Below are 16,015 nucleotides of genomic sequence, written 5' to 3'. Positions count from 1 at the left end.
TAAAAATGACAATTATAAATTATCCAACACTAAAAAAATACAATGCCTCCCAAAAAGAATCTTTATCTCTACAAGATGCATATAACTGGCCACAATCCTTAAAAAATTGAAGTTATTAATTACACCCCTAGTCTAGAATTTGGTTTAATTAACTTTGGTTATTGGAGTTGGAAAATCTAAAGAATATATGATTCATCCACCAAACATTAGGATATAAATTGGATGAACTATGCATTAAAGTTATTATCTGAAGACTAGAGATGCCAAATACCCTCTGCTAACTTTTCCTATCTGTGTACCCTAACGCTACAAAAAAGAAAAAGGTATTGAGCTTAGAGGCTATGAGTGTCGGTGGGGTGATGAAATGGACAAAATTTGTGTGGTAGAACTAGAAGCCTATTATCAACTCATTTCCTTTTGGAGGCACATGTTCAGCCCCAAAAGTGGCTCCTCCCTTTCTAAAGGCCTCTGTCCCCTGCCTGCCCCCTCTGCTTTTCTCTGCTGGATTCCTTCCTCACTCGTTCTCTCCCTCACTACCAGCCATTTTCAACAGTCTTCTGCTTCCATCTCCTCTCCTTTCTTCAATCATTCAACTTAAATTCATTTCATTGTCGTATTGGGAATTCGTAGAGCTATTCGATATCATTTTAACTCCCCTTCCAAGTGATAATGTGGATCACAGACCCCTTTTTCTTCCTGATGGTTGTGATTGACATTACATTGCTATGAAGAGCTTATTTTTCCTTCCCTGTTGCATTGACTAATTAGGTAGAACACTATTTTTATTATGTTTAAAACAAAATCATTTGAACTTATATTTAAAGTGGACAATAGTACTATTGTAGAGGATTTTAGTTTTTAATTGTGATTAGAACTGGTGTTTCAATGTTCTTCTCCCTTGGGTTTTTAGCTCCGTAGTCTCCAATATTGTCTATTTAGGTGTTTGTTGATCTATTTATATGAATGTTTAAAAAGCTTCAATTTAATCTATTATGATAAAAAAAAGAATTATAATTTGGCCGATGGGTTCCGTCTGGGGATCACTTTTCTGTGAGATTAAAGTAATGAGTGGGATTCACCTTGCTTGGTGAATCCTGAATGGTGGGTATTATTAATTTTCAGATTCGATTGGGGTTGCCAAAGTTGACATGTTCATTATCTGACACCCTTCCTACATAAATAAAACCCTCCTGATTTAATAAATCGTATCAATAGAAAAGAGTAGCTCTATTTCTTTTCTTTTTCTTGGGAAAAGGCTGTGAATTATCGAGTGTGTTTCGTATGATGAATAGAATTCTATTAGAATATCCTTACGTCCTCTTTAAGACTTCATTATAAAAATGTGCCCAAGAGTTTAGTAGAAATATGTCTTTCATTTGCTAATAGTAGAAGAATTTTGGTTTTTTTAACTTTCTGTTGTGTTATTTTTTTTACTACATAGGTGAATATTACCCAACTCGAAAATCTCTAAGAATTCACCCCTTGAAATAAAAAATTTGAAAATTATTTCAAATTTTTTATTTGAAGTATTATAAATGATTTTAAATTATTTATCTTGAAGGAATGTAATCATTTCTTTCTTTCTTTTTTTTTTTTTTTTTTTATAGATTTTTTTGCAGGAAACAAAAATACTAAGAAGTTAGGAAAAAATCGATTTTTCTCTTCGAATTTAACAAATTGTGTTAATTTTTTATTATAAACTTTTAATTTCATTAAATTAGACCCTTGACTTAAAAAATAAAAATTAATATTTTAAGTTTATAAATATGACAGGTTTATTCTAATTTATTAATAAAAGTCCAATATGACCAACTCGAATCCCATCAGATTCTCTAATATTTGATCATTTTTTGTCGTAAGTTTATAAAAAGAAAAAACAGGTTTTTGAAACCACTTTCTAAATGTACAACTATTCAATTCATTTGAAATCTGTCCGTTAAAATCTCTCAAAACGTTTGGAAAACAATTTTATCCCTCCAATTGTTTCCTAAAAAAATGGGTTAAATAACATTTTTAAAAAAATATTAAATAAACATTGGATTACACACTGTCAGACTTGGACTTTGGTGCAACCCGTTTTCACCCTTCGGCATTTTCTTCTTTTCTACGGTGCTCGTTTCTTGGAATTTTTGATCTGTTCCTTTCAATGTCCGGCGTTTATTAAATTTTTCATTTTTTATTTTTATTTTTATTTTTTTCCCCACTCTTTGATGGTTAGATTCAACCATTTTAACACACCATTTCAGCTCTTACCCTATTCTTCAGAGTGAAAACCTACCCTTCAATAATTGAAGCCTTAAACTTTAGAATTATTAGAGATTCTTTAGAATGTTGGATAAAATTTAGTTCTGAAATAGTGTCAAGGTTATCATACATATGTTCTATGTTTTCTAAGTTCCATCCAAAATTCTAATTGTGCTCAAGAGTAGTTTTGAAATTTTTGTGAAATATTTGTAAATCTGATGAGAATAGATGTATTATTAAAACAAATCTGATGAAGTCCAAGTTAAGGAGTAAAATGTGTAGCAATAGACACGATACTAACACCTCAATCTGGTTTAATGTCACCGAGCCAACAACTGTCAAATAGGTCTCTGCCTATTTAGTTTTCCATCGTCAACCAGTAACCACCATAAGACAGGGCATAAGAGTCGTAGATTGAAATTCTAGTCTCCATCCTTTCCCAGTAGGTTTCTAAAGCAGGCGAAAAGACACTAATTTGTAGAATTTTCAGTTTGGCACCACTACTTGAAAAAGTACGAAACTTTCATCTGCCATTTGTTAGAGACAAAATGGAGAGAAAACAGAAGAGAAGGCTTCTGCTTCCATCTCTCTCTTTCAAAAGCATGTTAATTTCTACACTTTACATGCAGTAGCTGTAATGGCTTTGGGGTGCCTCGAAAACAGTGCTTTTGAAGATCCTTATACACTTTTTTTTAGTAGAATAAATACCCAACACCATCATCCTTAGCACCCTAATCATTTCAACCCCACAAGCCCTCTCCTTGGCTTTCTTTTTTTATAAATTAAAAAGAAAAATCACAGGGTACCCAGAAAAGAAAAGCAGGAAAAAAAAGGAAAAAAAAGAAAGGAAAAGAAAGGATAAAGAGAAACCCATCTCTCTTGAAACACAATTTTCCCCCCTCTCTCTCTCTCTCACTCTCTGTCTTTCTTACTCTGCTTTTCAAAGGTATCCCAATTTCCGCCCCACCGACCGCCATTTCTTCATATTAAAGCTTCATATCCATCAATGTCACTGTAATTACTAGAAAGAGAAAAAGTGGGTTGGTGATAAAAAGAGGGAGATGGATTTGGGTAGAAGAAAAACAGGGGTTAGTAGTAGTGTGGTTTCAGGGTCTGTTTGGGAGAGCAGAATGAAGATGGATGAAGTAAAAGGTGGGATTAAGGTGTTCAATGGGGAAGATGGTAGTAACAAAGAAGGTAGAGCTGTAACAAGGGCAATGCCCAAGAGAACTACTACAGCTACTGATACTTCCGTAGTGAGTGCAAAGAGAAAGGTGTTGAGTTCAGACGGTTCAGATGGATCTGAAAAATCGCCAATTCAGAGAAGCCCAAATCAGCTGAGGAAGTTGAGATCTGAAGAAATTGAGAGAAGCCCAAATCAAATAAGGAAGTCAAAATCTGAAGTGGGGAGCAGATCAAGTGTTGAGAGAAATGAAAAAACCCCAATTCAGCTCAGGAAGGTGAAATCGGATTCCATCAGGACAATCGTCGACGACAATGCTAAGGCCATTGTTGTTGTCGGTGGAAGAAATGGGACAGATTTAGAGCATCTGCAAAATCTAGAATCAGAATCGAACGAGAATTTGGGCGTAATTGAGAAGGGAATCCACGGATCTGTCAAGGAAATTGAGAAACCTCAAGTTGAGAATGAGACTTCTTGTAAGGAATTTGAAGTGTGCCACATTTCAACCATTGCGGGTCCGATCAAATCCACTCAGAAAGTGTCGATCAATGACAGTGATGTTAAAGATGAAAATGAAGCCAACGAAGAGGAGGAAACAGATGAAGAAGAAGAGGACATTGAAATTGAGAAGGAAAGCTTCGATATCAAGGAGATCAATTTACCAGAACCCAAAAAAGTTGTGAGTGAAGTGAAGCGATTCCACCAAATCTACGAAAAACCAGGTCCAACGTCCACCAAACCCACTTTCAGTAAGTAAAATCTTTTGCCATTTAATTCACTATTCTTTCACTAAATCAGTTCTTGTTCTTGAACATTCTGCTGTATAATTCTCAGCATCGAACGAATATCACAGCTTCCAAGAAAAAAGCACCAAATTGCAGAGCTTAGGTACACTGAATTCAGGATCCTCTTTTTTTTTTTTTCTTTTTTCTTTTTTTTTGGATTAATGGGTCTCTAGATTTCTCAACCGAAATTGTTCTTACTTTTTGGTCAGTGGACCTAGTAATGTGGAAGGAAGTATCGAGATCTGCCTTCGTGTTTGGGATTGGATCTTTTCTTATAATATCATCTTCCTACGCTAAGGACATTAACATCAGGTGAGAAAAAAAAGAACCCCCTCTGGGTAGCTTTGAAAATTTACATTCAAACCCAAATTTCCATATAATCAAATCTAAAGTACTCTGTTTTTCTCTGTGTGAGTTGCAGCTTTATCTCTGTGATGTCATATGTGGGACTCTGCTACCTTGCTGCCACGTTCCTGTATAGATCCATTATTTGCAGGTAATCAATGTTCTCATGAGAATTGGTTGTGACTTGTGAGTGAATAAAGAGAAGAAGAAGAAGAAAGAAGAATGTAAGAGTTTTGTCTGTACTTGTTTGTTTAATGGGAATCACAATATTCAGGGGAGCCATTGATATGGAGAACGTAAGGCATGTGGTTGGCGAAGAAGAAGCAATTTGGGCTCTTAAATTACTACTCCCTTACTTGAATGAGTTCTTATTAAAGCTCAGAGCTCTGTTTTGTGGAGATCCTGCAACTACAATCAAGGTATCTTTTTTTTTTTTTTCTTTTTTCTTTTTTCCCCTTTAATTTTTATTTAAATTATTATAACTTTTAAGAAGGTACGGAAATAATGGTTGATTTATTTGCAAACATGCAGCTGGCTGTTCTCCTGTTTGCCTTGGCCCGATGTGGTAGCTCAATAACCGTCTGGAAAGTCGCCAAATGGGGTGAGATTTAAAATTTCCATTAAAATTTCCTTTTCAGTTTTTTTTTTCTTTTAATGTTAATTATATTTTCACACATTCAAATTCTAAAAATTATTTTTAAAAGTTATTTTTTTAAGCTTTTTAAATATAACTTATTTTTTAAAAAAACATTAGTAAAAATAAAAATTTAAAGGTAAACATAGTGTTTAATTTTAAAAGCTACAAATAACAAATTAAACATGTCAGAGATAGGATAAATACTTCGTATATATACAACTTTTACTCTTAGTTATTATTATTAAAGTATAAATTTAGTCTTTAAAATTTTGGTACCTATGTTTATTTAATAGGTAAAATTTCAAAAGTTTGAATTTTTTTAATTAATTTATAGGTTAGATATATATTTAGAATTTTATCTTTAACTCCTTAAACATTATTGTATTTAATCATATATGTGGTAGAATGTATTAAAGATATAATTTTGAGGGGCTTATTTCACGTTGTGTTAATTAAGAATGTGAAGAATAAAGTGAATTTGGATTGACGAGGTAACTTATATTTGGTGTCAGGTTTCTTCGGTGTATTTACCGTACCGAAAGTCTGCTCTTCGTATTCCTCGCAGCTGGCTGCTTACGGTAAAATCTCTGACCCAAAATGTCACTTTTGTCCCTTTCACGATACCGTTACTTACGTTCCCAATATCACTCTTCACCTGCTTTTTCGTACTTTTGTCTCTCCCAGTCCCTGCTCCACCCCTAAACTATTTAACATTTTAATTTTATTATTTTTTTTACCCGCATCAATACAATGTGAAAATCATGGAGGAAATTAATAAAAACTTTAAAATAAAAAGTTAAATGGTTATGGAATTTAAATTTACTATTAATTTTTAAAAATAGTTTTTATATAAAAATTAATTTCCATCTTGCTTTGTTTACAATTTGCAAATGGCCTACCCATATTCTGTTGTGGATCTAAAAGATCTCGGCACTCTTTTAAGGTGGGCCCATCGGCCCAAAAGACATAATAGCTAGTTTAACCTACACACCCAATATTGGGCCTTGATACTTGTCCAGATTGGGCCCAATTACAATATTTAAACACAATTAACATATTATTGGGCCATTGCAGCTAAATTTTGGGTTCGACGATTTCGTGATGCATGGGAGTCATGTTCTCACAAAAAGGGAGTGGCTGTAGCAATCTTCGTACTCGTATGGAACTTGTCTTCAGTGGTCGCTCGAGTTTGGGCTGGTAATTACTTCTTACTTCTTTCAATCATCGGTCGGGTAGATTGATCGAAATTATAATATCTTAATCAATTGAGTTGAGTCGGTCAGGTAGATTGATCTAAAAGATGTATATATTTCTTTAATTTTTTAAAAGATATTTATAAAATTGGGGATTTATGTTATTTTGTTTCAGCATTTGTGCTGTTTGTGGCGTTTCGATATTACCAGCAATCTTTACAAACAGAGGAATGGGAGGAGGAGGAGGAGGAGGAGGAGGTGGAGGTGGAAGAAGGTGCAGCAACGTGTCAAGTTTCTATTGGAAAGGGAAAATATGGGAGTGGGACCCTTTTTGGAGGTATGAGCCGTGGGAAACAAAAGAAGAAATTTTGAGAATAAAACCCACAATTTTAATAAAATTAAATTTTTGGTATTTTATTTTATTATTAGCTTTCAACTTCAATCGGCAGAGGCAGATGCTTGCTGTTTGATATAAGTTCTATGGTCCATTTTTTCTCGACCTCCTTAAGATTTGTTGGTCACTTGGGTCTTTGTTTTTGTTGCTATAGAATTTTCTATTTTTGGTTTGTAAATATTTGTGGGTTTATTCAATAAAATTAAGTAATCCCATTATAGTATTTTATAATTTCAGTGTAAGTTTGAAATTTACATTTGAGATGTGGTTTTAGGTTATCAAAATAATAATATCATCAAATTAACATATGATTATTGTTGCACTTGCAAATATTTAATTTTAAAACTTTTTCAAATATTTAAGACTTACTTAAAATATATATATATATATAACTATAACTATTGACTCGGTTTGAGACATAGGTTATTAATTAGGGTAGATGGTTTATAAGCTATGACCCAATAAGAAATTTTTTAAAAATAGAATTGAATTCAACATTTCCCTACCCATAGTTATATATTGTGAGTCGTTGTTGTTACTCTCTTTCTTGCATATATAAATCTCTTTCAATCTTTTTCTGCCCTCGTTTTCTAAAATCTTCTTCTTAAACCAAGGCCAGAGGCTCGAGCATACATTGTTTGGCCGTAAGCGACGTAAGAACGAATTGGCTTAGCTCGTTACAGCTTAGCTCACTTGTCGTTGGAAAAGTGAGTGCCGCACAATCGCAAGTCCACTGACATCAAGAGTACGAGAATAAGTCTGTGGGCGTTGGTCGGACTCCAACTGAACCAACTTGAAGCAATAGTGTAAAACAAGTGTGAATTGGATCCGTGTTTTGTAAAGTGGGACCCTCGAATTTGTATTAGTTTTGTCGGAAGAGAGGCATGTGGCGGCGTGGTCCATAATACAATGAATCAGGTCTATGGCCCATAATAGGCCCAGTCAAAATCTCTACGTCAAACACAAAATTTGGGCCCAACGTGATTTCTGACGGTTCATCAGCCTGCCACATGGATGCAGCACACAAAATGGGATAAATTAGGGTTTTTTTTTTGTAATAAATAAATACTCGTAATGAAAAATGTCTAAAATCTTCAAATGTTCCATAAAATATATATATATATATGTATATTTATTTATTTATTTATTTTTCAATAATAAAACCGGGTGGAAATCTCTCTCTCCCTACTAGACGCATGTTTTAAAACCTTGAGGGAAAATTAGAAGAGAAAATCCAAAGAACGCAATATCTTCTAGCGGTGAACTTGGACTATTATACTGTGTTTGCTCCATTTTACCGTTCAAATCTAAACATTTTTGGGTCAGTATTGAAAAAAAAAAACAAATTATACGATAAAAGATCCTATAAAAAAAATTATAGGAAAAAAAAACCATCAATCAATGAATCGAGTGATTAATTAAGATAGTGTTTTAGGCACATAAAAGTGACGGATCAAGGTACGTTGTCGCCTTCTTATCTTTAGAGGTTGGTGTTAGATATAATCAAAGCCAAAATCCCATTTTCAATGAAAAGCCATAAATTAAAAGCAAAATAATAATGCGTTGTATGAACATGTAAGGTTGGTAGAATTTCTACCAAATTCTATTGCAAAGACAAGCCCATGTTTTCTTTTGAGCACTAAAAGCACAAACTTTTATTCATTCCATTGCCAACACAACCCAAAAACAAGTGAATTTGCACATGGGTTTCGAGCTAAATTCGTGCATTGTAGTGGTTCGGTCGATATAATCAGATCCATTCACGTGCTAAAAAGAATATCAAGAACTAACTTCATAACAAAAATTATCGACTTGCTTAAACCTAATCCAATTTCAACAAATTACCCGCTCGAGACTTGACGTGATTTACGTCGATATGATTAATTATTATGCCGAGAAGTCCAAGTAGATTGGTTATGTAGTTTGCTTGTGGTTTGTGATTTCCTAGCTAAAGTTGAAATGAGTGGCTAAACTATATTGATAACTTATCTTAAGGACAAGACAATGTATCATTAAAAAAGATGGAATATTTTTGTCTGATGTCTTTGTCAAAAGTGTTGTCCATCCACTTGTCATTTGAAGTTTGAACATTCTTAACTTCATCAATTAGGTGTCCTTTTTAGTAGAGATGTGTAGCTTTCAACCATTCCAATTGGCTTCCTCTTTGTTCATCAAACCCTAATGAATGATTCTCGAGTTATTGTTTGATTCAAATGTACGTTTGTTGGTATGATAAGCGATTATGGTTTAATTCTAGTATTTAACGTGCAATGCTTCATACCCAGAATTTGAATTTGGATTCAAAGTTTGGATTCAGCACCTGATGAGTTCGGTATTCTCCAACATCGAAAAAGACCAGTTTATGAAACTTCTTACCTTCTGAATGGAAATAAATAAAATTGCAAAATGTTGTTAGAACGCAAAAGAACAAGGAAGAAAAACATAATGGAGTTTCTCATTCAAGAGCGATTCAGGTTCTCTCTCAAGCGCAAAAGAGAGATTTGGCAATTCCGGATGTTCCATGAACGGAAAAAAAGTCGGCTTGCATCAGGCTCCACAGCCAACCACCCCGATATATGGCAAACATACTCGGGGGGGGGGGGGGGGGGGAGCAAACTCTCCGTGTGGGGACATCCCTGGGCCGAAAGCGCTTTTCTTTCTTTTTCGTCACACTTGCAACATGGTAACGTTCTCTATTTGCCTTGAAATGTTGTTAAGAGTGAAGATTTTTGCTTACGTACTGCTCCACATCTAAGATTCGAATCAAGATATAGCCCATGATAGGGTCCCGTTCCTTACTTATCTTGAAATGTAGTAAAGAGTAGAGACTGTCCCTACACTATGAGATCCCACGTTAGTGAGAGAAGTGAAAGAGAAAGCTTAAATAAGACAATATTTGCTAGCGGTGGGCTTCAGTTGTTACAACTGTTTAAAAGCGTCATTTTCATAACATATAAGGTTATTTGAACAGATGTTCCAACGAAATCAAAGACTTAGATAAAGTATTTGTGGCCAATACTAAAAAATATTAAGAACCGGAAGTTTTACTTATACATTTATTATGAACGCGACATCGACCTCATTACAAAATCTTAATATTATTAATAAAATATTCTCCCTATATTTTGTCGATAGGTCGACATTTTCATGTTTATACCTTCGACGTTAATATAAGAGGTGAATTGATAAATGTGTTTTTTTATAAAAAGAACAAAAATCAATATAAGCACGAACATGTGCATGTTTTTATATTTTAACGTAACAATTAGATCTAATTTATTATTAAAATTAAGATTCTTACGAATATTCTCCCATATAATATAATATTCGTTTGTCTTTGTTGTAATTTTGGAGACGGTTGGTTAAAATATATAAAGTTTATATAAAAAAATTAAAAATTTAAAAATTTACCCATAATAAATAGTGAGAAAATAAGTATAAATTTAAAATAAATATTTAATTTAGTTGAATACCATATTCAAAATGTGATTAATTAGAGCTTAATTTTATCTTATATAACAAATTTTTTAAATTAATTATGGGCATAATAATGCAATTAGTAGGTAAGCTACCAAGTATTTCATTTTCAAAACTTTATTATAATTTCATATTCCTTTGAAATTTATGAATAAATTTTATATTTGAATAAAAAAATATTAAAAAAAAAACATTTTGACAGGAGAATCTTTTCACATGATGAACAGCCGGTCGGGACTCCACTAATTTAATTACTTATTAATATAATTTCCCCCTTAAATATGTATTTATATTTTAGAAATATTGATAATTATGAATAATTTTTTAATATTTATTTCTCTTAATTATTATGACAAAGTACTAAAAAGCTAAAAAGATTGATTATTTTAAAATAAAAAATTAATACAGACCAAATGAGACAAACTGCGTATTTGTTTAAGGATAGAATTTTAGTATTTGAGAGAAACAAATCTTATCTTTACAGGAACATATCAACTTTTGTCTCCAATAAATTTGGATTCAAGTAATCGTGAATTTTAATTATTAACTTATTGATAAAAAATATATATTTTAATCAGCTAAGCTATGTTACGTTCATATATAATTCAACAAACCTCTTACCTATAAGAATGGTTAAAATTGTCGGTTTTTCTTTCTTTTTGAGACGCATGAATAAAAAAAGATGAACGAAGGAACTAAGACTACAGTTGGACGAGGATAATCATGAAATATAGTTACTACTTATATTAATAAAATATATTTTCTTTTTGCAACTATAAAAATTTTAAAATTGAAAAGTGTTTAATTAGAGCAATTATAGAACTAAATTCAATTTTTTTTTTTTTTGTTTTAAAATATAAATAATACATTATTTTTTTTTTAGATTTTAAATTTGGACCAGACAGGAAGAATCTTCTGGAATTTATTTAATTTATGAATGCAGAGTCAATTATTTCTATTTTTTTTACTTTTGATTTTATATAATAATAATAAAAAAATTATATATAAAAATAAATAAAAGCCCGAAGCAGACCACTCTTCTTGACCCAATAATTATTGAGAATCATACTCTATCATCTAAATAAATGACGAATACATGAATAAATCGATACTATATTTAAATTAGACGTAAAAATTTTAATAATTATAATTTATATGCGAATAAAATGTTTATTATTATTTTTTTTATTTATGATTTGCATTGAAAATTCCATATTAGATAATTTAATTTATTTATTGCTCACATATAAATAAAACAATATGAAATTACAATCTATCCCATCCTTTTCATAAAATTAGGTGAACGATTTCTTATCGTTATTCTCCTCTTACGAAAAATTTAATATATTCTATATATATTTTAATCATATTATAATAATAGTTCGTGTTCAATATTTAATCTCTCCAGAAAAATTCTCTCTTATTTCATAAATATTAATATCTTTATTTAATTAAATTATTCTATCAATTTAAGACATAGGATAAATAAGAAGAAATTATAATGTTATCGACTAAACTCTTTCTATTTAATTCTCTTTTTATTTTGTTTTTAAGGAAAAACGCTTACGTATTTTAATATTTATTGGTTATTTCGGATAAAAAAAATTATATAACTTATATAAAATTTATCTTATTTAATTTATAAACTTCAAATTTTATTCTATTTTGTTCTAAAATAAAATAAATATAGATGGAGAAGATTAAAATTTTACTATGAAAAAAAAAAAAAAAAAAAAAAAAAACAGATTTTGAAAGCTCCATAACAAGACCAACTTGTTTAACCAATTTACCGCATACGGACAGACAAATCAACAAAATCCACGTCATGCATGCGTCACCATGTCATTGGTCATGATAATAATAATTTTATATTTCAAATTTTAATATAAAATTTTTAAAATGAATTTTGTATTTAATAGATTGTAAATTTTAAATTTTGTGTTTGATAAATTTTAATTCGTTTAATATTTTTATTATTCTCAAATTTAAAAAACAAAAGTAAATATTTTATTAAAAATGAGTGTTATTAGGTTATATTTATATTTTAGGTCAAATTAATAAAAATATCTAAATTTTCGAACAAAAATTTAATAATACACTTAAACTTAAAAAAAAAAAAAAAAAAAAATATTTATTTAGTTTTTAATAGAAATAATCAAACACCTTGTTTAAAAAATACACCGTCTTTTTAACTTTCAAATTCATTAATATTTTAAACTTTTTTAAAAATTAAAAAATACATTTAGTTACGTAGTTAATGAATTAAATATAATTTTGAGTAAAATGATTAATTAAATAGAAAATAAAATTATATGATTAAAATATTACGATAGACAATTAAAAGGTAATTTCTATATTTAAATATGATTTCCATATTCATATAAAATAAGAATATTGTAAAAAGTAATAATTAAATAGAAAAGTTAATGCCCATAGTTAATCATGCAATATTGCGTACACGACAACTAAGTCTACGTGTATTTTCATAAATAGATACCTATTTAATGCCTTTAAAATATACATTTAACTTATTTTTCCTTAATTTTTATAAATATTTTAAAAAAAAATAATATATATATTATTTGGATTTAATGAAATTTAATAAAAGGATTGAAATTAAATTTATTTATAAACCGTAAATGTTGCGTAATAAAATTGAACTTTGGAGAAAACCGGAAGAGGGGTAGACTCGTAACTATACATAATCCGATGGGCGGTTTTAAAGAGTGGGCCCTGACTGTGGAGGCCCACCAGTGTGGCCCATTTAGCTTCCCAATGGTGGCGTTGAAAGAGCCATGACGTCAGAACGGCAAATAGCAGAATCTACCGCCACGATTCTGACACCTGCTCACCATCAAGATCTAATAATGACCGTCCGATCATTTCTTTGGTATCAGGTGTCAAAAAGGTAATTTCGTAATTCCCGTCGCTATAAAATGGGGAAGAAAATGCAGAGAATCAAGGGGACGAAGGAGCGAACATCCGCTGATAATCGGAGGTCCTTGAAAACCCTAGAAGGGAGATTTCAGTGGGAGAGAGTTTGCAGAGAAGACGCCCTCTTAGGGAATGCAGAGAGATGAGAGGAGCGCTGTTGACGAGTTTCATCTCTAATGGTCGAGCAGGCAAGTGCATCCGCGGCCGGAATTGTCACCGGAAACACGTCGAAGACGGGTGATCCATTTTCCCCCTTTCTCTTCCTCTTCAGATCCCTACGCTTTAATTAAGTAAGCTAAGAAAAAACAAGGCGAGAAAGAATCGTTTGTATATACCAGTACTTTCGTGTTTTAATCTTTGAGAAAAGATCGAATCCATGGCGGAGAAGGACAGAGACGGTCATTCTGGTGTTCTCCATGGGAAGTATGAGTTAGGTCGGCTTCTAGGGCATGGAACTTTTGCTAAGGTTTACCATGCCCGGAACTTGCAGACTGGGACGAACATGGCGATGAAGGTTGTTGGGAAGGAGAAGGTCATAAAAGTCGGTATGATGGAGCAGATCAAGAGAGAGATCTCTGTGATGAAGATGGTGAAGCATCCGAATATTGTCGAGCTTCATGAGGTTATGGCGAGCAAATCGAAGATCTATTTCGCTATGGAGCTTGTTCGAGGCGGGGAACTGTTTTCCAAAATTGCTAGAGGTCGATTGAGAGAGGATGTGGCTAGAGTTTACTTTCAGCAGCTGATTTCTGCGATCGATTTCTGCCACAGTCGGGGGGTTTACCATCGCGACCTCAAACCGGAGAATCTTCTTCTCGACGACGACGGAAACCTTAAGGTAACTGATTTTGGACTCAGCGCATTTTCAGAGCACTTGAAACAGGATGGATTGTTGCACACAACTTGTGGTACGCCAGCGTACGTTGCGCCGGAGGTTATCGGGAAGAACGGATACAACGGCGCCAAAGCCGATCTGTGGTCATGTGGAGTCATCCTTTACGTTCTTCTCGCAGGATTTCTCCCATTTCAGGACGACAATATTATGGCCATGTACAGGAAGATTTACAAGGGAGACTTCAAATGCCCGCCGTGGTTCTCATCGGATGCCCGTCGACTAATCACCAAACTCCTCGATCCAAATCCGAATACCAGAATTACAACTTCGAAGATCATGGAGTCGTCCTGGTTCAGGAAATCTGTACCAAGAACTGTGACAACGAAAGAGGAGCAGGAATTCGACGAGAGCAACGAGAAACTAAAGCAATCTGAGACTCTGAATGCATTCCACATAATTTCGTTATCAGAAGGGTTCGATTTGTCGCCGTTGTTCGAGGAGAAGAAGAGGGAAGAAAAAGAGGAGCTGCGATTTGCGACGACGAGGCCGGCAAGCAGTGTGATATCGAAGCTGGAGGAGGTCGCGAAAGCGGGGAAATTCAACGTCAAAAAGAGCGAATCGAGAGTCAGACTACAGGGCCAGGAGTGCGGAAGAAAAGGGAAACTGGCGGTGGCTGCGGAGATCTTCGCCTTGACGCCGTCGTTTCTGGTGGTGGAGGTGAAGAAGGATCATGGCGACACCCTCGAATACAACCAATTCTGCAGCAAAGAGCTCCGGCCGGCACTCAAAGACATTGTCTGGACATCACCGACGGAGAACTCCATGCCGGCTTGAGATTCAGGAAGAATCAAGATTATTCTTCGTAGTTCTTACTTTCTAGATTTAAGTGGTTGTTAGTTGTTCGATTTAGTTCGGAATTTGAGTTTAAAAAAAAAAAAAAAAAAAAGTGGTCAGTGATGATCAGATCATGTAATGTGCATATAATTGTTGTAATCCTTCACCAAAATTCTCCCTAATTTTGGGCCCTTTTTCCCCTTTCCAACCAAAACCGCAATGAACAATTATTTGCACTTCCAAACAAAAGAAATGAATGAAACACTCAGTGCCTCTGCTTTTTACGAAGCATAACAAGACAATGTCCTCATCACTCTCTTTCAAAGGAAATGTTTGGATTCCTTCCCTTTTTCAGTTATTTTGCACTTAACTTCTCTACGTAAGTTTCATTTAAGCTCATAAATTTGGAAAAGTTTCACTTTTAATATTCTTTTAATAGTATAAAAAACCACTTTGAAGATTTTAATGTTAAAATAAAATGAAAATTGATCAATAAATTATTTTGTGATGAAATAACGAAATAAATGAGCACGGTTGTTAGTAATGTAAGTGTAAGTGTATCTTCTAAGTTTTTAAGACGTCATATTCACTTTTAAAGTTTATGGGTATTTAAATACTATTTGTATAGATAAAAGATTAAGAATTTTAAATTTACCCATCAATTTTAAATTATTTACTTCCTTAATTTGTTATCTCACCAAATATTTCCTATTTCGCAAAAGAGACTTTTTTTTACTCAATAATTCCTTTTTTCCTTCAAAATATTCACTTTAATGAGTTAAAAGGATAATTATTCGCATCTCATTTGTGTGAAAGTCACTTTTTATAGATCCAATAATATATATCGAAAAGTATATAACAAAGTATAACCCAACATTAAAGTAAGATAAAATAATTATAATCAAAATATATTTTGACTAAAAAATTATTTTAAAATCACTCCCAAAACATATCCTAATATTTATAATTTATTAAATTTATGAGTTGTAAAGGTATTTGATTTCTGCTCCAATCCCATCCTAAGCTTTAGCATGTGGGCTCAATTCACCATCTCCATTCCTTTACACCAATTATTTCAATCCCTCTGAAAATGAAATTTCATCCCAAACTTTTAATTTCAACTCCCACCTTATAACCTATATAGATGCATCAAT

The 16,015-nt window shown here is 32.6% G+C and overlaps 2 protein-coding genes across 2 annotated transcripts; both read left to right on the top strand.

The window, feature by feature from the left end:
* The first annotated feature begins 2,902 nt into the window (after positions 1-2,902).
* On the top strand, positions 2,903-7,012 carry LOC111779744 (uncharacterized). The gene is made up of 9 exons (XM_023659867.2): positions 2,903-4,176; positions 4,262-4,315; positions 4,422-4,524; positions 4,634-4,708; positions 4,832-4,976; positions 5,089-5,158; positions 5,707-5,772; positions 6,269-6,391; positions 6,563-7,012. The coding sequence occupies exons 1-9, from the start codon at positions 3,306-3,308 to the stop codon at positions 6,757-6,759; spliced, it is 1,704 nt and encodes a 567-aa protein (XP_023515635.2). The 5' UTR covers positions 2,903-3,305; the 3' UTR covers positions 6,760-7,012.
* A 6,190-nt stretch (positions 7,013-13,202) lies between these two features.
* On the top strand, positions 13,203-15,149 carry LOC111780001 (CBL-interacting serine/threonine-protein kinase 6-like). Its single transcript, XM_023660232.2, has one exon. The coding sequence runs from the start codon at positions 13,569-13,571 to the stop codon at positions 14,859-14,861; it is 1,293 nt and encodes a 430-aa protein (XP_023516000.1). The 5' UTR covers positions 13,203-13,568; the 3' UTR covers positions 14,862-15,149.
* Positions 15,150-16,015: the final 866 nt, after the last annotated feature.

The sequence above is a fragment of the Cucurbita pepo genome, chromosome 18 (assembly GCF_057944985.1).
Source record: "Cucurbita pepo subsp. pepo isolate OVF chromosome 18, ASM5794498v1, whole genome shotgun sequence".
Lineage (NCBI taxonomy): Eukaryota > Viridiplantae > Streptophyta > Magnoliopsida > Cucurbitales > Cucurbitaceae > Cucurbita > Cucurbita pepo.
The sequence above is the reverse complement of the archived record's forward strand: the minus strand, read 5'-3'. Positions and strand labels throughout refer to the sequence as shown.